The sequence below is a fragment of the Meriones unguiculatus genome, chromosome 2 (assembly GCF_030254825.1).
Source record: "Meriones unguiculatus strain TT.TT164.6M chromosome 2, Bangor_MerUng_6.1, whole genome shotgun sequence".
NCBI lineage: Eukaryota > Metazoa > Chordata > Mammalia > Rodentia > Muridae > Meriones > Meriones unguiculatus.
The window spans coordinates 64,414,935-64,441,151 of record NC_083350.1 but is presented as its reverse complement, the minus strand read 5'-3'; the positions used below and the strand labels follow the sequence as shown (position 1 = coordinate 64,441,151).

At 38.0% G+C, this 26,217-nt stretch overlaps 1 protein-coding gene across 5 annotated transcripts in view; it reads right to left on the bottom strand.

Annotated features, from left to right (window-relative positions):
• Positions 1-26,217, bottom strand: part of Nol4 (nucleolar protein 4) — a 345,385-nt gene that overhangs the window by 240,081 nt on the left and 79,087 nt on the right. For 3 of the 5 annotated variants that reach the window (XM_060377621.1, XM_060377622.1, XM_060377623.1), the window contains exon 2: positions 12,363-12,512. In XM_060377621.1, coding sequence (XP_060233604.1) covers positions 12,363-12,512 — 150 coding nt within the window. Of the gene's footprint in view, positions 1-11,391; positions 11,455-12,362; positions 12,513-26,217 lie in introns of those variants that run through there. The other 2 variants (XM_060377625.1, XM_060377624.1) reach the window with 2 other exon arrangements.

The window sequence follows — 26,217 nt, the reverse complement described above, 5'->3', positions numbered from 1 at the left end:
ATATCCAACCTCATTTGATATGTGAGATACGGACTCAGTTCTGAAGGTTATTGTTGTTTCCAATTTCAAACAAATTATTTGGTCAGGAACATCTAAGAATATGAGAAGAGCAGAAATGTGAGTCAAGGCGTGCAGAAGTAATCCAGGAGCAACTGTAGGCAACCTGAAGCTACCACATCAATCTGAAACGTTTTCCAACTTTAGATCTCATGCTTCACTCTATAAACTGCCACATCTACACATTCTTGATATAGGACATTGTTTCTTAGTCTTCATTTTATTTTTTAATTGTCACATTCTACTAAATAGTCTTGATAATTCCTAACAGGATATGCCGTGCGATGTGGAAACAATGGTTGAAAAGCAAAGGCATGCATCTGTCTATCCAAAGGGGTTTTTTATGTGGTGCCAAGAGAATGTGGTGGTTAAGTGGCCAGATTTAAAATGAAAGTTGGCAAAGACAACAGAGGACTAAAGTGAGCAGGAATATTTTTAGACAGTTCAGGTCATTTTTTTTTTCAGACAGCTAAAAAGCAATATGAAGATTTGAGGCAAGTGTTTCAAATGTAGGGCGGAATGCAAGAAATATTGTAATGCGGTATAGAGACAAAAAAAAAATCAATGTTCTGCAGAGGCATGGGAAGAGTCAAAACAGGCCCTCAGGAACCTACCAGAGGAAAACACAGAAAGGAAACACATCCATCCCAGAGCAATGGCAGATGAAGCTTGGACTGCAACATCATCCAAGAAGAGCAAAGACAAAGAAGAAGTTAAATGGTAAGTATTTTAATGGAAATCCTTTTTGATTTATTAATTATACCTTCAACATAGACAGGTTTTTTTTTTCAATTGTGTTTTTTGTTTGCATGTGCAGGTTTACATGCACATTTATGTAGGCCAGAGGTCATCATAAGGTTTTGTTCAACTATTTCAGAGACAAATTCCCCCACTGGTCTGAAATTCACCAAGCAGTCTAAGATGGCTGGCTGGAGAGCCTAGAAATCCATTTGTGTCTGCACCACAAGTCTGGGAGTATAAGCCTGAGCAATTGTTGTTGTTGTTTTGCTTGCTTGTTTGTTTGTTGTTTTTAAAAGGGATTAGTGACCAAATTCAGGTCTTTGTACTTGGCAGACATTCTACTTTACTGAGCCAAGAGCTTTCTTTTCTTTTTTCCTTTCTTATAATAATGATCTTTATTTTGCAATAATTCAAATAATCAATTAAGTGTGCTCATATGATAGTTCAGGTAAACCAAAAGTGTGTCCCTAAAGTTACGAGTGCAGTGGCATTATTGTATCAATTCTCACTGAAGACTATTGGGTTTCTAGGAACAGACTGTTGGAAAAGAGAATTCTGACAGTAGATGAATAAAATATGAGCAGATGGGCCCTAGAAAAGGGTTTGTTCATACATGTTTCCTAATCGTAAAATGAAAGAATCCCTAAATATTGAGTGGAAATGGGACTCAGTAAAGCCAGTGTTTATAGAATTCCCAGCAACAGGAAGAACTGCCTTAAAACATTCAATTGTCTACATAATTGAGTAAATATACTCCTATTTTCCACAAGAAGTACGCAGAATATGATGCAGTCCCCTAGCTATGGCTAGGGAAACAACCTCCTCTCTGGTCTAATGTTCTCTGTCACATCCCTGTTCTCAAGGCTTCCTATTGTAGCTCTCCTCTGAGCTGTTGCCTTTCCTGTGTGCTCCTACTCCAGGGAGCACCAGCAATTTCCTGGCTGCATGCATGCCAAGTCTACAAATGTTGCAGACACTCAGAATGCACAAATTAGCCACCCTCTGGTAATGGAAAAATGATGTTTAGTGTTGGAGATATGGTTGAGGCTCAGTGCACTAGCAGAGGACTAGAACTCAGTCCTATGAAGGATGGTGAACCACCAACTGTAACTCCACATCCAGGGGGATCTGGAACTTCTGGCCTTCACTAGCACCTGCACGAATGTGCACACATCTACACACAGATACAGAGACGCATGCTTAGTAAAAAATGAGAATTGGGCCTTTAAAAAAAAAACGAAGTTTACATTTCAGACTCTGGAAGCTGGAGATATGGTTCAACAATTAGGAACACTTGCTGTTCTTACTGAGGGCCTGAGCTTGATTCCCAGCATCCACATGGCAGCCCCCAGACTGTAACTCTAACTCCACAAGATGTGATGCCTTTTTCTGACCTTTATGAGCACCAGACACGCGCGCGCGCGCGCACACACACACACACACACACACACACACACACACAAGCACGCGCACAGAAAAGGCACTCATCACACTAGATAAAATCCATAAGCCTTTGGCTTTGACACTCTGCTAATGAGCTTGGTCCTTTAGTCCCAGCTTTGTTTGCTTGCACAAGCAAGGTCCGGAGCATGGCAGGATGACGATGTAGCATGAAGGCAAAATGTGCTATCTGAATTGTTTTATTGATCAATATCTGACAAAAAAAAAAAAAAAAAACACGGCTTTTTGAGACAAAACAAGGAATTTTCAGCACTGTTCTTTTTAGAAAATGTCTGCTATCTGAGATGCTCAGGATGCACGCTGGTGAATTTTCCAAGCAATGGATAGCGCTAAGTTTTGCATACTATCAGTCCTGGGGCTGTAGTGCTACAACATAACCTTGAGGAAGAAGCCTCTACGGGCCTGCAGGAGTTAAAGAAATGCCACCTGTCTGTGTCCAAACTATCTCATCTTCTTGGAAGATGTTGCTTGGTATGTACTAATAATTACGCATCCCCTGGATTTGTGTGGCAATAACTAAATTGCTTACATGTTCTATATACCAAAGGGGACAAATGGGAAATTCTTGGTACAAATTTCAAATTCTTAGAAGCATCTAAATCACTGTCTCAGCCTCTTTAAAGACAGCATATTAGGGAGGATCAAATTAAGCCGTGGTGCCTGCTGCCCATGAGAAGACATGTCCAGTAAACTGAGGGGAGAGAGGTGAGTGAGGACTGTTACAGGCAAAAAAAAGTAAAAACTCATGTTTTTGTTATGAAATGAATATAACTGATTTCCATAATCCTGGTGAAAGCCATTCTCAGGTCAGGGATAGGCATGACTAAATGGCCGGGAATGGTGATGTCTTTAGGTCACTGTGAAGCATAGCTGCACAGAAGAAAAGAGACTTTTCACCAAATTCTTAAACAGAAAACATACGTTTCTCTCATTTGTTCACAAATAAACAAATTTATTTAGAAAAAAATATATTCATATCATTTTAATAAATACTACATTGTTCAAAGCAAGAATTATGTTAAAACCTTCACGTGCAAAGATAAAAGCCTGTGATTTACACTCCAGTATTTAGACTAAGATTCGGCTGGCATTAGAAGTAGAGAGATTTCTCTTCCTTTTACCTCACACAGGGCCCCTATATCACGCTGCTTTCTGCGATTATGTCACAAACCTAGACAGCCACTTAGACATATGCACGTGTTTGCCTTGAGAAGTTCAGGATTTTTTGTACTTTATTTTTGAGGTTGTATTTATTTATAGCATGATGCTACCCAGGAAAGGCTAAGCACTGAAGTTGCCGAGACAGCTCTGAGTACTTCTTAGAGCTGCAGTGTCTCACCTTCACCGCTAGGGTGTACTGAAGTTGCAATTTACTTGGTAGACACAAAGGGTTAATGGAAATGTTGACAGTTTGATTTCTTTCGAAGGACGTTCGTTTGAACGTCACTGTTCAATAAGAAATTCATGAATGACATAGAACGTGATGTTAATCATCGTTAAAATTGCTTCTGTAAGTTCTCACATCGTTTGACTGTCTCTACTGCCAATATAACAGTTCCAAGATATCAAAATCTGTGTGACATTTATGCCACCGTGAAGAATTGCACTCTATCTGGATGGGGAATGAATCAGCTTTGATAAGTGAAGCATACTGACCTTCTGATTTAAGATGGCAAGTTGAGAAATTAAGTGACCATGTCACTGGTTCCTTCTTACTTATCTCCCCCCCTCCCCACACCTTTGATTTTTTTTTCTCCACATGTTTTATTAGATTGAGTAAATTAATAAGTGGAAGCTGTCCCAGACAGACTGTCTTAACATTAAAAAAAATGCATGCAACATTATGTGTGTTGTTTTGAAATTTAAGGTTTTCCCAGTATGTAGAACAAAATGGGTAACAGCCAGTGGACATGCATGTGTGTATTGGTGTGTACATGCATGTGTGTGTGTGCATGTAACTTACCTAAACACAAACATCCATGCATACAGAAATCACAACTTACTAAACCCATATCACAAGTGTCATCACTTTTCACTGTGCCAATTAATCAGGATTTGTGCAAAGGATAATCACAAATATCTATACCTCACGTCCAGTATGAAGTGGTAAGTCAAAGGTTTCTGAGAATCACACAAGGAAAACTCCTGCCCGATATTAAGTTTTGGGGTTTGTTTTGTTTTGTTTTCAGGCAGTGCTTCAAAACTCCTTCAAAAGCAAGGAGCCCCATACATTTAATCTATCCATTGTTTCACACAAATGTTCACAGCAGTTGGTTGTAGCCAGGACTTACTCCATTATTGTTTTATCTAAACTATTCATGCTATCTAATCAACAAGGAAGAATCTCCATAGGTACAGTTTCTCCATTTTACATTTAAGCGGCATGAGGCAGGCATTTGGCTACACTGTCTTTTACAGCAGTATCAAGGAACTATGGATGCTCTGCCCAGGCCCTGGGTTTCACAGTTTCTGATAAGTTTCTGAAGGCAGTCTGATAGGTCTGCCTTTATTTATGACTTGGCCTTTTTCCCATGCAGCTTTTAATATTTCTTCTTTGTTCTGTACACTTAGTGTTTTGATTATTATGTGGCAGGAGGATTTTCTTTTCTGGTCCTATCTATTTGGAGTTCTGTAAGCTTCTTATATGGTTATAGGCATCTCTCTCTCTCTCTCTCTCTCTCTCTCTCTCTCTCTCTCTCTCTCTCTTTTAAGGTTGGGAAAGTTTTCTTTTATGATTTTGTTGAAAATATTTTCTGGGCCCTGGAGCTAGGAGTCTTCTCTTTCTTATAGTCCCTATTATTCGTATGTTTGGTCTTTTCATAGTGTCTCAGACAGGAAGTAACACGGACCCAGAAAGACAAGCATGCTATTTACTTACTTATAAATGGAGTTTAGCCATATAATACAAGATAAGCATATTACAATCAACACACATGGAGAAGCTAAGTAACAAGGAGGACCTTAGGGAGGATTGTTGAGGGTTGATCTGATGCTTGTATTTTGATGCTAATTACTGGCCCTCAACATCTGGTTACTGCCCTATCCTTGCTCTGTAAATCTGCCTAAAGCATTATTCCTGACTGGTTGATTAAAAGGCCTGTACCAGAGTAGGGCAAAAGGAGCTGGGCATGGCCTTGGGGGACAAGAGAATTACAAGAAGAAGACAGAAAGACAGTAAGGACACCAAGTGATTGGTTACCATGGGATAAGGAACCACATGGGCCAGGAAAAGACTACAAGAATGGTGTGAAAAGAAGAAAAATATAAGCAAGGATTTATAAGATTATGGCTGAAAGGTCGCCCAGATAAGAATGGTTAAGACCGGTGGCATGAGATTATGGCTGGAAGGCTACTGAGATGTAGGTGTTTTAAACCCAAGGTGTTTTAAGGCAATCATAAAACATAAAAGGTGTCTGTGTCTTATTTGGTTGTGATACTGGGTTAAATAATACTACCGAAACAATTATAGGACAAATAATAAAAATTATTAGACCTTACCACTAAATTTACAGTAACAGAGGATGTGCTGATGGAGAATGTAATTCTCACTCAGAAGGACAAATACAATAGACACCAGAAGTGGTTGAAGAGAAGAAACAGGATGGGAGCCTACCACAGATGTCCTCTGAATGAATCCACCAAGCAGGAGATTGAAGTAGATGCAGAGACTCACCGCCAAACTTTGAATATAGCTCAAGAAGTCTTATGGAAGAAGGGGGATATAGAAGAACCCAGAAGGGACAGGAGCCCCACAAGGAGATCAACAAAGCCAAGAAAAGCTGGACCCTGTGGGGACTGCAGAGACTGATGCATCAACCAAAGACCATACACAGAGAGGACCTAGAACCCTGCCCAGATGTAGCCCATCGACAGGTCAGTCTCCATGTGGGTTCCCTAATAAAGGGAGAAGAGACAGACTCTGACATGAACTTGGTTGCCTGCTCCTTGACAACTTCGCCCTGATGGGGTGATATAGCCAGCCCACAGAGGAAGATGATGCAGCCAATCCTGATGAGACTTGATAGGCTGGGGTCAGTTGGTAGGTTGGGAGGGCTCCCCATTTCTGAGGACTAGGGAGGAGGAGATAGAGGAAGGAAGAGGGAGGGTGGGATCTCTATGAGACGAGGGAGGGGCTACGATTGGGATGTCAACTGAATAAATTAAAAAATAAGGAAAAAAAATGTTTCTTCGAGGGATGAATTTCTCTCTTTTTAGAAAATAAAGATGTTTGAAAGAGAATGTCAAGCCTCTTTAACTTCATCTTGGAGACAAATTTTTCGACATGAATCAGAGGCCATGGCAGAGAATTTCAAGAGGGCACACCCTCACATCGTGGTCAGCAGCTTCCTCCATGCCTTGTCTTCTATTCCTTTCCTGTATCTGTTCTTAACCCAAGCATGTCTAGCAGCCTAACTTATTCTCAGTCTCCTTTGGCCTCACAACATAAGGATTTCATATAAAAATGGAGGTCAATGGTTCAGCTCAAAAGCATTAAGTTCTAAATTTTAAGCTTGGTGTACTGTGATAAAAAAGAAAAATATGCTTGGGAACATAATGGTTAATTTCAGTTGACAAGTTGATGCTATCTAGAATCTCCTGGGATATGGGATTCTGGGCATGAACAACTGTTGAAGATTTTCTTGTACAAGTTAGGTGAAATGAGAAGACTTGCCTTCTTTGAATGACAGAATTCCCTAGGTTGGAATCCTGGACAGCATGCAGAAGAAACCATTTATAGATATTTGCTTCTGCACTCTGCATGGGATGTGATTCGCTCCTTCAAGCTCCTGATGTCTTAACTTCCATGCAATGGTGGACTTGAACTTTAAGCTGAAATAAAAGCTTTCTTCTTCAAGTTGTTCTTCTGCAATTTTATCAGAGCAACTGGGAAAAAAAATCTAACACAAGACCAAAGCTTTCCTGGTACTAATCCCCAAACTGCATAGATCACGTCTCATTTGATCAGTGTAATATCCAAATAACCCTGCTCCACTGTGGAGGAACAGAAAAGTGCCAGCACGGAAGCTCACAACATTGCATGTGCTTACAGCAAAGATGCAAAGAAAAGTCAACGACCAAACAGTCGAACCTAAAGGACGGTCATTATTCAAGCTCAAGGAAGAGTGCCACAGAAGTTCCCTGACACCTGCCACTCTCCAACCTCAAGATATGTAGGGAGCTGCACACACACAGTTCCAGTATAGTCCAGAAAACGTGTTGGCAAAAGTAGAGAAAAATGGACAGTCTGTGGACACAGGTATTTTTAGCTCTTTCTTCTTTGGTTGCTATTTAAAAATTGTTCAACTGTGAAAGCTCACTACATCGCTGCTTTCTCGTCAGCATCCCTGTAGAACTCTAACCAGTGCAGCAAAGCTCATCCGCCTCTTAGTGATGCTTGTCGGTCAATCTGCTTTTATAAAGGTTTCATGTGCTCTGTCGTGGCTTGTGTGTACCTGTTTGCTTATTTTGGTGTGTATTTCCATTTTTATTCCCAAGGATAGCAGTGGCCTCACATATTAACATCAGTTTGTTAACCATTTGAAAAACAAGTGAAATAAAGATCTGCCACATTTTAGTTATGAATCAGCACCTTCTTAAGCCAAAAAGATTTTGAATACATTATTGGGACTTATTATGTTTTTGCTCAGCTTAGTTTTTCCACACCAAAAAGGCTACCATCTTGTCATTCCTCATTAGTCAAAAGAGCTCTGAGAGTTTTTACATAACAAACTAGCAGAATTAAACACAAGTTGAGATAGCCTTGTTAGAGTCACGGTCACGGAAACAGCAGAGATTTATCAAAAGAATAGGACAAAGCTGATATGAATTAGAGCTTGAATGTTGTGTGTTCTGGATAATATACATTAAATGTCTCCCCTACAAATTGTCAGAGAAGGAATGAAGTCCTGCACAAATACGTTATTTCTAGGCAGGGTCTCTAAAGTGAGCTCTCCAGTTCCTGTTGAGAGCAAGTCTTTAAAGAGCAGGCAGGTGAGAGAGAGATGGGCTTTTTTCTCTAGTTGTGTAGCTGTCTGTGGTATGCATGCAGTGAACAAGCTCCCTCAGAAGGTCTTATAAACAACCCCAGTAAAACTCACTGGGTCATCAGAAGAAAAGGATAGTAAAGTATAAGTGGAACTCATGAGAAAAAGGGAGGGGACAAAGAGGATAATAGGTAAGAAAATATGATTGAAATACATTATGTACATACATGAAAATGTTACAGTGAACTCCATTATTAGGTGTAACTAATATATGCTAAGAAAATATATTAAAAGAGGCCAGTTTTATTATTTTTTCAGAACATTGCCTTGATAGGTTCCTAGGCAAAATTTATAAGCAAAATTAATTTTTGAAATGTGAAAATTTGCTATTTTGAGACTTAAACTTTAGAACCAGCCAATCAAGGGACTGACGGTCCCATAACCTCCTTCTGTCAGCAAAGCTCAGTTACGCCACCTGTCTTGCAAAATCTTCTAATAGGATCCCAAGGATTGATTGGGTAGAAAAAAAAAAATAGCACGCATCACAAAATCACCATGTGTCAAGCCATTTATACACATGAAACCATTTACCCCACCGTGTATATCAGGCAGAAAGAAAATATAACTATTGGTCTACAGCACCACAGATAGCAAATAAACGCTAAAATTTTAGAGTCTGGCTGACTTCTAGCATATTTCTTTACTTTTGCTATAACATATGCTCTCTACCATGGATTCAATAAATGCCAGTACTTGTGTATGTGTGTGTTTCTATGCCTGTGTCTATGTGTCTCTGTCTGTATGTATATATACAGACATATATATATATATATATCAGCAAAGTAGTACATGTGTATTTTTTAGTTCTCACTGCAAATTAGGCATGGTGTGAATACACATGCATGTAAATGTTCCCACCTTGATGACACTGTCTTTCCTCTAGTCCTTGTATTCTTACTTCATATGTGGCAAGAGCTTGGAAACACTATCCTTTAGGTAGACCCTAACGTAAGACACATTTCTAAGAAAGCAGCTGTGCTCAGCTTCTGATGAAGTGGGAGTGACAAAAGGCAACTAGAAAACAGGGACATGTTCACTGTGGAATCATTGAGGTCAAAGTTAAGTACAGGTAAGGACTAGAGAACAAGGCAGTGTTCTAAATTATATTTGTACACTATCATTGAATCATTAATTCTGAAGTAATACCCCACATCATTAAAATGTAGTCTGCATTTAAATTTCCGTGCAAAGATGCATCTTTAAGCTCAAACACAACTGCTACTTAAATGGTCCATTGTGTTAATACAGATAATTGTAAGTTGACTATAGTCAAATACATTACAGGAAACATACCCAGTGCTATTGTATCTGTTCATATATAGATTTATCCAAAAGTAAGAACATCCTATATGTGCTGACCTATTCAAATAATCATGATAGACCTTACATATTCCAAAAATGTGTCATTTTTGTGGATTTTTAGAGTTCATGAGTTAGATAATATACTTTCCAAATTTTCCATAGCCAAATTAGATTGAAATAATCTGTAATTGGTGTAATGCTTAGATATTTCAAGGAATGATATACTGCAGATAGAAAACCAAATAGCATTCAATAGTTAATTCAATATTAAAAGACCACCATTTCCTGCAGAGTGGAAACATAGAAAGAATATTTGCAAAAAGGCAAAGTAAATAAAATGACCACTAAATCTATTGATAATATTGTTAAGACATGGTATGCTTTTATGATTAGTTGTACAAGTATGGTTTCTTGGCCATGTAGAAAGGGGAGGAAAAGGTCAATAAACATAACCATGCATTCTCTAGGTGCTCTTGTGTTAGAAGTAGGAAAAAAAAACCCTGAAGCCTAATTGGAATCATTATCATTGCAACAGGTTTCGAGTTAATGAAGGCAGTGCTACTACTGAGAATTAAGTTCTGGCCTAACAGCCTTTGACTCTAACAAAACTATGTCATTCCATTCCAGTTGCACTTTAGCCTTATGATCCATTAATTGCACATGTACAATAATTTCCATCAATGCATTCCACTCATCTTACAGTCTTGTGCACAGTTTCACTGGCACTGGAGATTTTTTCCTATATTAAATCACAGCTATATAAGATGGAAATTTTTCCTAATTAAAATTATTTTGAGACATCTCACTAGGAAGAGCTTAATTTAAGAAGAACTTTTCCTGATGTTAGGACAAGGAAATAAAGCTTTAACATGGAAATAAAATTAGACTTGAGGGAGGAGATGCTCTAGTAAGACATTCTTGAGATGAGTTTCGGATGCTGCTTGGGCTTTTCAGGCTGGTTCCCCAACCCTACAAGGCAGAAAGTGTTTTAAGAGACGTTGATACAAAATTGTATGTGTTGGAACCATAGTCACCAGTTCATTGTAAATTTTTACTCTGAGTAATGGCCATAAACTAGATTATCCACAGTCGCTTAAGAAAGCATGAGGTATATGCTTGGATCAGTTACTGGCTCATGCTTCCACTTGAATTTACAGTTTTTGACAAATTCATTTTAAAGGCCAAGTTATTTCAAATTGCGTTTGCTACCTAAGGTGATTGCCTGCCATACTACCAACAATGAAGGTACTTTCCCTCCATATATATATTTTTTTAATTTTTATTTAGTATAAATAAATTTGTATATTCCTGTCACACCAAGTCCGGTCAAGTTCACGTAGCTAGTTCATGAAAATGCATTATCCCAAGAGTACACAGTTAGTGACATTAGTAGATCAATATATAAGTTTTGTGTTACTATCCAGAGGAACAATCCTGGAGTAGGAGACAGGAGGAATGAGTATATTCAGTGATATTAGTCTATATCTCCAGATGCTAGTTCACTTTCATTAGTCACAGTAAGAATGTTTCCTGGGGTGCATAAGTCAAAAGGAAGTTTATGTGGCAGAATTATGTAAGGAAACTTACACTAGGGACTGCCCACAAACCATGCAATTTAGAAACAGCCAAGAAACAAAACCATATGGAAAGAGGGATAAATAACAATATTGTATTAAGGGTTATTATGCAACTACAAAGATTCAATATGACCCTGGCAATAGAGCAAAAAATAGTTATGAAAAGAAGCTATTTCTTATGCTCAGAGCTAATTTTCAAACATATGTACCTGTATTTGAAACTTTGAGCATTTCACACATTTTTCTGTATCTGAAAAAAAAATGGATCCAGACTGATATTGTGTATCAAGATAGCTGAAAACAGTTCATATAAAGGTAGCCGAAAGCGAAGTTCAATAAGAATTCATAAAAAGAACATTATCCCCACTGCTGAGAAAGCTCGTATAATGTACACTTTGCTTGTATTGGCAAAAAGCAATTTACTCTTCAATTTTGCTAGAAAGGATAAAATATCTCTAGTAATATGGTTTTATAAAATTTTAGTTAAATGAAATGAATATTAAAATGTGTTTATCAAACTGCAGGTTCAATTAGTAACTTCAAAACTGAAATATAATTTTATATTGACAACATATATTCCACTATCAAAAGTTAAATATATTTTTCACATAATTAACAATAAAATCATTTACTTTAATTTTTAAATGTTCAAGAGCATTGGTGCTATCAAAATAACATATTTTAATATTATGCTCATGAAAATTAAGCCATATAAAATAACATAAAATAATGTATCATTTTATCTATGTTGCTCTAAGATGGAATAGAAAATATGTAAACACATTAATATGACTTGAGACTGAAGAAATTTGAAGGATGGTAAAGATGTTCTTATCTCCCAGTATATATAATTAACATATTATGGAATACTGAACATACATTTCAAATATGCCTTCCTGTTTATAGGTATTTGACTGGGAATATTACGTTTTATACACATTTCAAGAAAATAATGAAAGAATTCTAGAGACAGATTTAAACTTTATGCAGTGGACTTGTAAGCTTACAACTAAAACAGCCAATAATAAATTACGGCGTAATTTCTCTATCTGACTGTAATATGATCTGGTCTGTGCTGAATACAGGGAACTACTAACACTTGCACTCATGTTAACATGCAAACATAGTAACACAACCCAGAGTGCATGCTTTTTCCCTCTATCTTTTCCCTTTCACTTACTGCCTTGTACGTTCTCTTCTGCCCAGCGTGCTTCCGGATTTGTTCTCCATTCGGCCCTGTTTCCACATGCATGGAGTAGATGATGTCAAAGAAATCTTCAACCACAGCCACTCTCCTTAAGGACAGCTTCTCATCAACTCCGACGCCATCCTGGAGATGAAACAAGACAACAAAAAGGACAAGAGACACAAACAAAAACATGTAAAATTAGTGAAATTATTTGTGTTTAACAAATGAAGTTGATTAAACCAAAATATTTTTATAAAATAAGTCAAATCGTCTCCAAGAACATTTTTAAAAATGCTTGAAATGACGTTCTTGCCTTCTTTCTGCTTTCAAAAAAAGATTTTCCTATGTATCCCAGGCTGGCCTCGGTCTCTCAGTCCTGAAAAGATTTTCCTATGTATCCCAGGCTGGCCTCAGTCTCTCAGTCCTGCCGCCCCAGACAGATACCACCACAGCCAGCAACCCCATAATTCTGTACTATGCATACTGAATTATAAAATGTTAGCAAAACACATGGTTAATATTAAGTAAATCATATTTATCCATCAATTCCATCTTTGTGGGTTCTTATAATGTTCAGCATAACTTTATAAATTATACATTTTAGCACCTGGTAATTTTTAATACAGTCATTCCATTCTAGATACTTCTCAGCTATGTGAACAGTATTTGAGTTGCTGGGTCATGCCTGTTGTATTTAGAAAATAAAAGACAAAAACAATAGTATTTATTGGAGCTTCTTTCTGCAAACATCATAACTTAATAAATAAAGGCATCTTTCTTCAATCGTAGACTGAGTGGCAGATGTGCCAAAGGTTAAGATGTCATTCTTCAAGGTGGTAATTTTCAACTTGTGGGTTGTCAACCATTTAGGCTCACATACCAAATAGCCTGCATAATCATATATTTACATTACAGTTCATAAAACTAGCAAAATTAAAGTTATGAAATGGCAGTAAAAATGATTTTATGGTTGGTGGACACCACAGCACGAGAAACCATATTGAAGGGTCACAACATCAGGAGGGATGGGAAGAACTGACCTAAAAATACCTAGTGTGAACAATGGGTCTCCCAAACAAAAGCTGCGTATTTTGATCAAACTGTTTTTGTGTCACTAACTTCAAGTTTTCACAGCTGCAAAATGGTTACAGTAGAAGCTCTTTCACAGGTAAGTTGTGAGCACTAAGGAGAATCGGGTATGTAAAGCATGTGACCCAGTCTCTGTCACATTGTAAACCTTCAGTGAATGCTGGCAGCGCCTATCATTTGATGATCACATTACAACACAGTGAAGGTCCTGTAAAAACGCTAAGGATCGCATGGTTATCTCCTCTTCAGGTATCTCCTTGGAAGAAGTACAACCTGACATGGAGGGAGGGTTTTAAGTCTCTCAGAGAGAAGTCCAGCCAAAAGGAAATAGTTGAAACAGATGCTAAATCCTATTAAACAGTAAGCTTAAGATGCTAGAAAAGTTAATCTAATGTGACAACCCACCCACACCCACATCCACGCATGCACTCACACGCATGAATTTACGCATGAACACAACATGCACATAGTGTTCCCATTTGAACCCTGGAAAATAAACTGGTGTACTATGACTTGGTCATTATTGCTTGAAAGCAATATGAAAGAGTCTTCCCCAGGAAAGAGCACACCAGTTGATTATTTAATAACCAATTGTCAGCTCTGAAAAAAAAAGACATAATACAGACTAAGCTGGATATATATTACAATATATTATATATAGCTATATAAATAATTATATTATGACATAATTATTATGTAATATATTTACTATATAAAAAAATAACAATAAAAGAGGCCCTGAATTTGAAAGAAAATAAGGGTACATACATGGGAGGATTTAAGGGAAGGAGAGGAAAGGGTGAAATTATGCAATTTTAGCATCAGAAAGTTTTAAAAATTAAAAGTAATAGCATAAGAGAGTGAGTCCTCCAACTAAAGTTCTAAGTAGTCAAAGAGTATCCAATGGTAATCCTCAGGCTCAGCTACTGCGAAATGAAAAGCAAGTCCCATCTATTTTTTTTTTTCTTACATTTAGCATTTACTTGCATAGTTGTACTTTGCAGTAGGCTTGGAATGTAGCAGAGCCTGGAGCAGCAAGATCATACAGCTTCATATATGAGGTTTCACCGTAGGCTCAGTTACCAAGTCTCTCACAATGACGTCAAAATTCTCCCCACACATTCCCTGTGGTCCTGACAGTTTCTGGCTTGGCTTCAGACCTTTCTCAAATCTCTTACTTTTATTTTTACAGTAGATCTTATATTCTTTCCCCTCCATGGACTCCAGGTTCTCCTTTCTCCCTAGCCACCTAACTTCATTTGTTCTTCCTCTCCTCTCTCTTTCTCTCTCTCTCTCTTTCTTTCTGTCTCTCTTTTAATTTATTCTTTTTCTCATCTATTGCATCCCTCTTTAAAATCTTTCTGTAATCCTTCTATAATGGGACCCCAAGAACAACACCACTCTGTCTTGTGACACAAGCCCAATGCATAGCAAGAGCTCCATGGAACTCAGCAGCGATCTCTGGAAACATACAGCTTAAAGAACACTGTGCAAGAAAGCACAACTTGTCCCAGAGGTCCCCACTAGACTGTATCCCCCATGCTCAGAGAATATCCAAAACAAAAAACTGGGCCCAGGGGTGACTGCAGAGACTGATGCACCAACCAAAGACCATGCATAGAAAGGAACTAGACCTCCTGCTCCGATGCAGCCCATGGACAGCTCAGTCTCCATGTGGGTTCCCTAATAAGGGGAGAAGAGACAGTATCTGAATGAACTCAGTGGTCTGCTTCTTGATCAGTTCTCCCTGGTGGGGTGACCAAGCCAGCCCACAGAGGAGGAGGATCCAGACAGTCCTGATGAGACCTGATAGGCTAAGGTCAGACATAGGGAAGGAGGACTTCTCCTGTCAGTGGACTAGGGGAGAAGGATAGGGGAGGAAAAGGGAGGAAGGGTGAACCCAGAGGAGATGAAAGAGGGGATTACAACTGGAATACAAAGTGAATAAATTATAAAATAATAATAATAATAATAAAGTTGCTGTATGTGGGGCAAAAAAAATGGTAGTGATGTAATTTCTTTCTCAAATTCATTTGAATCTTATGCATCTACCTGGCTAAATGTAAAATGTAAAACTATCCATTTTATCAACTATGTGAAGAGCCTAAAAATTAGGAAGCCCTGTGTTACTTAGTAGAATTATATATATATATATATATATATATATATATGCATCTTGATATACATATTATGATACATATTTTAATATACATATATGGATAGATGATTGATAGATATATGTTACATAAATGAGATAGGTAGATAGATGGATAGATAGATGATAGATAGATAATTGATGACTCAATGATATTGTGTAGTACAGGAAATAAATATTACAGAAATGATTGCTGGGGGATAAATTTCTCTTACTGTCTATATTCTTTCATCATGTTGGTGATCACAAGTCCAGAGTCAAGGTGGCAAGGAAGCTGCATTCTGCCTGGACTCCTTGGTGGACCACAAGCCTCTGCTGATTGGCTGCCAACATTCCATGCTCAGGGCATTCAGAACATGGCCTCCTCTTTTGCCTAGTCCCCCCCCCCCTTTTTTCTGCCAGCCTCTCTTAATAAGCATCTTTATGATGACATTAAAATCCATTAGGTAAGGACTGGGAGATTGATCATGGGGTAAAATGCTGGGTGTAAGATTTTGAGGACCTGAGTTTTAATTCCCAAACTTAGTAAAACTGGAAATGGTGGTACACTTCTGTAATCTCAGTGCTCCTGTGGTGAGATGGAAGGCAGAGACAGGGGAAATCCCATCATGAAGATGGCCGGGGGGCATTATGTGTCACCAAGGGGTTTTAGGGACCTGGGAGATATTGTGAGGGGGAGCCAGTTTTCTTTGAGCATGCCCTTCCCTGGTAGATTGACTGCAGGCCCATGGAGCATATGGCTGAAACAATTTGGACTAGATGGTCTTTACAAACAAAGGGAATAAATATGAGTACCTAAAGCTGTGAGGAAATGAGCAGAAATGGAGTATTTTGTGGTATTTTCAGTTTGGCATTACATAGAAGAATAATCCCTTCAAGAGCATATAAATGGCTACACGATAAAAGAGTTGGGCATTACCAAGTTCTGGGTATTTTTCATTTTAGTGTAAATTACTTAAAAGTTTAATGAATTAAACTTTTAGTAATGTCATACTTCTCTAACTATTCATTTATAAGGAAAGATATTGTCACTAACTCTAACGCTATCAACAGCTAACCCACAATAATAGTATATTATAACCAATTAAGATGAGTGAATGGCATATTCACTGAATATGTTGAATCTTTATGGAGGAAATTTTAAAATAAAGGTGTGCAAAAAGAACAAGAATTTAAGAAATTGATACAGCTAACAATATACTTTAAGGTCCCATGAAATACTTTTGATATTACTGAAAATTAGCAAATATAAGAAAGCTAAGCAAAAGTGATCATGGCGTCTAGAACAGTCTCTAGTCAACATCATCCTGTTTTTTTTCCACATGTAATTCACAGAATATAGTTAACTAAGGCCAACATATAACTACACTTACTGTGTAGAAGTCAGTGGGTGAAAATATTTGACACCCTCACCTCCTCAGTTAAGCTGTTATCAGACAGATGCCTTAATTGGCAAAAAAAAAAAATTATAATCATAAGGTGGATGCTGTTATTGACAGAAATTATAGTGAAATATTGAGATCTCAAAGAGGAAAGAAGTGCTGCCAATTTAGAAACAACTATAGTGATTATATAATGAAAGAAAGAAAAGGAAAGACAAGAAGAAAGAGACAGAGAGGATAAAGACAGAAATACAATGTCTTCAGCACTCACCATTCAAGAATTCCAAACCCAATAACTCACAAAGATGCCCAGCAAATAATCTTTTTCGCAGTCACCTGTAAAATTCTATTTATACTAAAATGTACCATTTATTCAAGAATAATAAGTTAATCTTAAAGTGAATCTCACAAGCTCTAAGTTGACGTTTCATCCATAAAGATCTTACAAGGCTTCAGTTTACAAAATAAATATAAAATAAAGACTATTTAGCTGACTAAGAGAATTATAAGAAAGTTTCAAGATACAACCTTTGAGTTTTAGTAATTGATCACTACAGAGCGTCACTAATTTTGTTTAAAACCATATGCTTATAAATCAGACTATGATTTTTGAATATGCAGTGTATTTTTTCTTAGCTCTTTTCATGAGTTTAAACTACTAGAAATATTTTTAAGGGGAAACAAAAACAGAGCAGGCAGAATTTTAACCAGATGATATTTGAGAGAAAGAAAAGCAGACTAAAATAAAAGCTACATAGAGGGAAAATGAAAGTTTTGAAGCTACAAAAAGAAAAAAAAACTGTCTGAGAAAAGCAACTCTATACAAAATGTATTAACTTTTCATCAGCTATTCATCTGAAAAGATATAGAAAAAATCCTATTCATTCCAAAATTGACAATTTACCCATGAAAACAGTGCTGCATTCCAAGTTTATGTTTCTTCAATGAGAAGATAATTACAATTATTTACATGGCATATTCATCCTCTTTTCAGCACAAACAAAAGGCTGTGTTCCCAGGAGGTCCAGCTTGCCAGCACAGAGAACACAGCTTCACCAGGAGCTCTGCCTGACAGAGAGCCTTTTTTTTTAACTATGATTTAATGTACAGTTATTTGTGACACCAAGTGGAATATATAGTATATAAAGATTTCATACTAAATAAATGATATTCATTAAGCCAAAAAGGGAAGAAAAAAGAGGAATTTACATCAAGTTTTTAGCTACATTGCTGAAATACAAATATGTGGATTTTATCACTGAAAAAAAAATCCCAACTGTGTTTCTTCATCAAGAACTTCAACTAATTCTAGAACTTTTTCACACCTCAATTTAAAAGGAAACAAGTGAACTCCACAAGGAGACCAACAGAACCAAAAACTCTCGGCCGAATGGTCTTTGCAAACATCAATACTCCGACCAAGGACCAGGCATGGAGATAACCTAGACCTCTTACTAAGTTGTAGCCCATGGCAGCTTGGTCTCCAAGTAGGTTCTCTAGTAAGGGGTGCAGGGACTGTCTCTGACATGAACTCAGTGGCTGGCTCTTTGATCACCTCCCTCTGGGGGGAGTATAGCTGTATCAGGTAACAGAAGAAGACAATGTAGCCAGTCCTGATGAGATCTGATTGGTTAGGGTCAAATGGAAGGGGAGGAAGACCTCCCCTATCAGTGGACTGAGGGAAGAGCATGGAAGGAGAGGAGGGAGAAGGGGTGGGATTGGGAGGAGATGAGGGAGGAGCTACAACTGGGATACAAAGTTAATAAATTTTAATAATTAAAAAATGGAAACAAAGCAAAACAAAAACCCAGAAATAATAATAATAATAATGAACTAAGTTGCTTGGCTGCTAAGACAGCAAAGATATTTTACAGAGACCTATAAAACATCACACCAAGAGGTTCGATGTCTGTCTGGCAAGAGATTAAATAGCTGTGTCTCACTTTGTGCAGGTCACCAACTTGTTAACTGGTCATACTATAAAGGGGTAGCAGAGAAGAAACCAAACTGTAGAGAGTCGAGGATATGTGCAATGTACAGTGTATACACACATGTGGTAGTGTAGCCACTGCAGCTAAAGGTTAAAACCAGCTCTAATAGGTGATCTCAGGGTTGGTCATGAAATCAAGGCGGGGAGAGAGAGGTCAGCATGTTGGAGGTCCACAAGTGATAGTTTGTGGTGAAAGCCCCATTCCCCATCCCCTTAACATTTAACTAAAAATGTTTTTAAAAACTACAGCTGGCTGCTGACCCAGGATCTTCTCTAACCAGAAGCTGTCAACACTCTCTAACACAGGCTGTTGCTCCCCTTTCTGAAAGCATAAATGGGTCGCATACCAGGGAATCGATTAAGTAGGTGTTATCAGGACAGCATGTTTATGTGCCTTTCCTCATGCTACCAACGCATAAGAAGTTTATATGATTTTTCAGGAGAGCAGAGACCTGAATTCCTTTCAGTTTAATGCAAATGTAGGGCTCCTTGAAGATTTTTAAAACATTTATATTGGTAGAGTGTAATATAGACCCCTGGGCATCAGAGGGCAGGTTTTAGGAGTCAGTTCTCTCCTCTTACCTTGTAGGCTCCAAAGATAGAACTCAAGCCATCAAGTTTGGCAACAAAGTGACTATACCTACCAAGGTCCATTTTATATAATCACTTAAGTTACCCTTTGGGTCATCACTCAGGATACTTCAGCATGTGGCTGTGTTTAGAAAGCAGAAGTGCCCCACCTTGCATTTTCCTTTTACACGGCCATGGGGAGAAAGTGTGGGACGTTCCCTTTCACAGCTTCGAAGCTAGGAACAGGGAAAGGAATTAAAATATCTGTGACCAATATTCACAGCAACATGAATGATTCAAGAATAGATTAAAAGGAATATGCTCCCAAAGTCAACACTTTATCATCATGAATATATTTGGGAAGGAATAACCAAAGATTAAAAAAAATACCTTTTAAATCTGGAGAGCCAAGAAGTCGATCTCATGAGACATAACCCTGAATAAAAAGGATCTGTGTTTCAGACAAATTTTGGTAGTAGTTAAGAGTACATGTGGCTTTATACTAAGAATTTTATTTAACCTTACAAATAAGGCAAATAAAGATTGTGTTTTGCTTCTAAATAAATCATAATTGCAGTAGAGTTTCATGGGGAACATTTAGCTGGTAGGTTTTATGGACACCTAAACCATTCTCATATTCTTTCTTTGTTGCTGAATAATATCTTGCTGCATGATTATCTTACAGTGTGCCCATTTTACAGTTGATTATAGATTCCGGTCTAGTACTTTTTTAAAGGTCTTATTCTATGGGGCTTGAGAGTTGACTCATGGCTTAAGAATATTTACTGTTCCTGCAGAGGACTGGTATTCAATTCCCACCCCCACATGTTGATTTACAACCATGACTAACTCCAGTTACAGGGGATCTGATGCACTTTTCTGAGCTGCGTAGTTAGCAGGCACACACACGACCCGGAGATGTGTTTGCAGCCAAACTACTTGTACACGTAAATTAAATAAATCTAAATGTTTTAACTAGAGCTTATTGTATTTCAACTTCTCTCTTTATTATAAGTCTCTCCACACAATAGGCTCATTAAAAGAAGATACTTGGTAACAATTGTTTTAGAAATTTATTTCCTAGCAGCACAAATCTATGGGCAGAAACATTTCCTATTTAGACTGATGGTACTTCCTCCATGAATAAAAACCATATAACAAAGCCCCCAATATGAGATCTAAGAAGCACTGTTATTGAGATGTTGGACAGGGATATCCAGAAGACTCCCAAAACATGCATTCTATTGCCTTTGTCTTTGTTAAGCCCCGTAGGGGAATGTAAAATTATGTTGAAGACACTATGCACTTTAGAAACAGAAACCCCTGAGCAATAACTGAGAAGAATCCCCCTTCCTAAGGCCGCTAGCTTCCATAGGACCAGAAGACATCATGCAAACTTTCATAGGAGACAGTCAACCAAGAGCCATACACAGCTGTGATTCCTTTGAACCATATCAATGACCAGCACGGCATAATAGCCCTAAGGGGGCAAGAGTGACCAGGAACCAACACCTCTCCAATTGGAATCAAGACTTGCTCAGCAATAGGAAGACTATGCCTGAAAATATACTTAACTACTCATTACTAATTAGTCATAGTTGCTGAAGGAAACTCAACAGCTATTCATTTACTCAACCAGCATTATCCCTAAGAAACATATATATATATCAAAGAAACTTCTCTTTACAGCAGATGGAGACCATTACAGAAAACCATAACCGATCAAAGAACTGTGGAACCCATTCCCAATAGATTAATCCACTCCTGCAACTAAGGCTCAGGGAATGTTTCAAAAGAGGGGGAAGAGAGATTATAGGAGCCAGAAGATGAGGGAGTTTGCTGTGAGATTGTGTCTCCTAGAATCAGAACAATGTCTCACCAGCATGACCGCGCAAATGTGATCTGTAAAAAGATGATGCCAAATAACATTTCAAACAAGATGGAGAAAAGGTATGAGACCTCAACCCTACAGAAAGAACTGTAGGCAATGGGGGCAAACTGGAGTGAAAAAAGTGGCTTTCCTCGGGGATGAGCATGGTAACTGGTTGTCCAAAGCCAAATGGCCAGCCCAGAAAACATATGTACAAGTAACACTGCATGGACTATTTTTTTATATTTAGAAATATATGTAAATATAACACATATATATTTCACTCAATAAGAATAAGTAATAAACAAGGCCATGAATTTGAAGCAGATTGAGGATGGATATTTGGGAAGGCTTGGAGGGAAGAAAGGGAAGGGGAAACCATGTAATTGACTAACTTATATTCTCAAAAAGTAAATAAAAATGTTACAAAGAAACACCAAAACTGAAAGAAATTTATATAAAAAAAAGAAACATAAACTTTTATGTCTGTGGGGGGGTTGAATAAACAAAATATGTTAAAAGTGCTGTTTTTCACAATATACAAAGACATCATGAACTCCAACATGAAGAAAAATATTGGACAACATCTCTATTGATTAATATTATAGAGTAGGCAAAGGAGTAACTAAAAGGAAGTTCTGCATCGAATGTCGCTTGGGAAGCACAGATATAGTGGTAATATCACTACCTGCCAATTGAAAGGCCTATAATGCCACCAAGAGCACACAAAACAATTTAATTTTCAACCACTACTCATGGGAATGAAAAACATGTATCAAGTTTAGAAGAAAAATTGACAGTTTCTTCTAAAAGCATCAAATATATCCTTAAACTATAAGTCAGCATTCATGCTATTTGAAATTTATTCCCAAAGATATAAATACTTCCATCCACACACAAAAAAAGAAAAGCCACACCCAGATACTTACATCAGCTTCAATCACAATTGCCAGCACTTTGAACCAAACATAATGACTTTCAGTGATATGTAGCTTATGTGGCATCCGGGGAATGGAATATTATCTACTACCAAAAATAAGTGAGCCGTCCACCCAAGAAAAGATACAGAGAGATCTAAAGCGTATGCTTCTAAACGAAGGGCATGATTCTGAAAAGGCTTTGTATGCTCATGGGAAGTCTATAAATACAGAGACAGTCAAGAACTGGTATGGACTTGGGTTTTGGGAGGAGGTAGAAGAGGTCTTCAGAACAGTCAGATTACAGAGTGTATCATGGTAGCTACAGGGCATTCTACGTTTGTGACAATGAAGAGCAATGTGAATTATGACCTTTTGGTGGTAATGACTTATCAGTGGCTTGCTCATGGTTACAGACCTGAATGGTAAAACCTGTACATCTAAAGAAACTAATTAAGAGAGAGGACCCTGACTAAAATGCTCAATCCCCATGCCGAAAGGCAAAGAGGATGGACATCAGAAGAAGAAAACAGGAAACAACCTAGGAACCTGCCACAGAGGGCCTCTGAAAGGCTCTGCCCTACAGACTATCAAAGCAGATGTTGAGACTTATGGCCAACTGTTGGGCAAAGTGCAGGGAATCTTATGTAAGAAGTGGAAAATAGTAAGATCTGGAGAGGACAGGAACCCTACAAGGAGAACGACAGAACCAGAAAATTTGAACACAGGGGTCTTCCCAGAGACTCATACTCCAACCAAGTACCATGCATCGAGATAACCTAGAACCCCTGCACAGATGTAGTCCATGGCAGTGTAGTGTCCAAGTGGGTTACATAGTAATGGGAAGAGGGAGGGACTGCCTCTGACATAATCTGATTGGCCTGTTCTTTGATCACCTCCCCCTGAGGGGAGAACAGCCTTACCAGGCCACAGAAGATGACAATGCAGCCATTCCTGATGTGATCTGATAGACTAAGATGAGAAGGAAGGAGAGGAGGACCTCCCCTATCAGTGGACTTGGGAAGGGGCATTCATGAAGAAGGGGGAGGGAGGGTGTGACTAGGAGGGGAGGGGGAGGGGCTTATGGGGGGATACAAAGTGAATAAACTGAAATTAATAAAAAATTTAAAAAAAAAACCTGAATGGTGTTGGCCTGGATCAGCATATGGGGAAGGAGTATGTTTAGAATGCTACAGTTTTATTCAGTGTTGCTGTGAATGTAAAATCTCTTTAGCAGGAGTGAGGTGGAAAATAGGATTCAGAGATCCATGTAATGCAAAACCACTGCTATCCTGAATGGCAATGATAAAAGCTACTCAAGCACATCAAAAGCTGTCTCACAGAATTTTATAAACTAAGGCTATTAATCAAAAATATTGAAAATTTATACAAAATTAAAATATATCAGCAAAATTTTACATTCATTATAGTGAGTGTATCTTTAAAAATGTTTTATTCAGTTTTTTGTTGTTGTTGTTGTTGTTTTGTTTTTTTTATAATCCATTCATATGTGGTAGCCTGTACCTGTTACCCTAGAACTCAGGAAACAGAGATAGAAAAGCTGATTTTGAGACCAACCTGGGAAATATGCCAATATTATATCTCAAACACAGCAACAAAAATTCCAGTAAAAGCAAAAGTTTCCAGGGATAAAAACATTTACTTCTTTTAATATTATTTTAACAAAGAAAATTTCCACCATGACATAAATGGAAAGCCGAGCAACAAACATGTTTATACTTTTTGAACTCTAGAAGTCAGGCAAGTGCCCAGGGTTATTTGAGTAATGAAACACTAGACATGGAAAGAACCTGTGCATTAAAATGGTACATCCTCAGATCAAGGTCTACCTGCAGGAACACTGAGGACCAGGAGAAGATCAGATCTGTCCTCTTGTAAAGAAGCAGAACAAGATGACATTTTGCTTTGCTTTGCTACTGGTAAAGAAATGAATTTCTGTTTTCAAGGAAATTTGAGAAATATAGAACTTTCAAAGTCAAAAACAACAAATTTGAACAGGACAATATCATTTTAAGCATTTACCATTGAATAAGCAGCAGGAGAACTACATATAGCCACAAGACAACTATATTTAAAAGCAGCTAGACAGAGAGGGCAGATCGGCTTACAGAATAACAGGTTTTCTGTCAGCACGCGCCTCGGTCCAGTGGGAAGGCAGTAGAACAGCATAACTCTCAGAGTGAATGCATATCTATGGATGCTTGTGGGAACAGGCAAATCATGGCTGGAGAATGAGTATCTCCAGGCAAACAAAAATCCAAAAAGTTATCACCTAATTATATAACTTAAGGGGAGTCTTATAGGTTGAAAATTGCTGGAAGATTCTAAGAAGGCAAATACTAAAATACTGATTTATTTGTAACACGCACACACCGTCGTGGATAAGTCCCATTCCTATGGACTTAGCCAACAGAAATTATTCTTGCCAGTGTTTTACAGGAAAGGAAATTGTGCATGGCGAAAATGGCTACCATTAAGAACTAGTTTTATTTCTTCAACTAGGAAATAACTCAGTCTTTTCCATGTGTGCTTATTGGAACAACTGTGCTGTTACATGTTTTGTGTAGTTAGTGTGTTCACATTCTTATTACAAACAGAAATAGAATCACTGCTACGATCTTAATGATGTTCACACACCATTTCAAATACTATAAAAGAATAATTTTATTGAAGGCAAGGAGGATTAAACCAGATGAATAGCTCTTAAAAAAACTTATTTTCAATTTATCGGTATAGGTGTCTGTGTTTGGATTTTTAAATACAAGCACAGTGTCCATGTAGGCCTGAGGAGAGTGTTAGATCTCATGAGGTAGGATTTACACATACCTGTGAACCTTCTGACATGGGTATTGTGAAGCAAACTTGGATATTCCGGGAAGGCAGTAGGTACACTTAACCAGTGACCATCTCTCCAATACCAGAGTTCATTTGCTCCTCGGTTTTATATCATCAGAGATTATTAAAACTTTAGCTTGTTATGTTAAGTTCTCACATGTATTACAATGTTATTCTTCATAATAATTATCTAGACCCAATTTATGTTAAGAATGCTGAAGTGCAAAGAAATGAATTCCCCCCCCCCCCAAGAGGACATGTCTACAAAACAGCAATAGGGAGATGAACGAATGTAGCATAGCCTGGATCACTTCAGTAAGCTATGACATTTCAGAAAGAGACATTAACCTAACCAAGTACCCAGAGACATGTAGGAAGCATGGCATTTAAGAAATACTTAGTATGTTAAGGCTCAGACTATATCATAATTAAAAAAAATCATGCATGGAGAGGACCTAAAAAATCTGCTCAGATGTAGCCCATAGACTTCGTCTCTAAGTGGGTTCCCTAATAAGAGGAGCCAGGGCTGTCTCTGGCATGAACTCAGTGCCTGGCTCTCTCATCACCTCCCCCTGAGGGGTGCAACCTTGCCAGGTCACAGAGGAATTCAACTTAACCAGTCCTGAAGAGACCTGATAGGCTAATAGAAGGGGAGGAGGTCCTCCCCTATCAGTCGACTAGGGGAGGGGGATGGGAGGAGAAGAGGGTGAGAGGGAGGGATTAGGAGGAAGGAGGGAGCCATAGCAGGGAAACAAAGTAAATAAATTGGAATAAATAATTAATAAAAAATTTAAAAAATCAAAATATTATAACTGAAATAAAATGAAAATTGATTTCTCTCTGCATTATGGTAGGTCTGAGTAAGTGTTTTCCAGGCTTTTCCAATATACTGCTACCTCCCAGCCTGGAGGAAATGTGGAAGAGAAGATAAGTGGAATGAGCACTCACACCATTTCCCCTCTTCACTGTGGCCTGAATGTCATCTCACAACCACACAAAAGAAATAAGGCTGAAAGA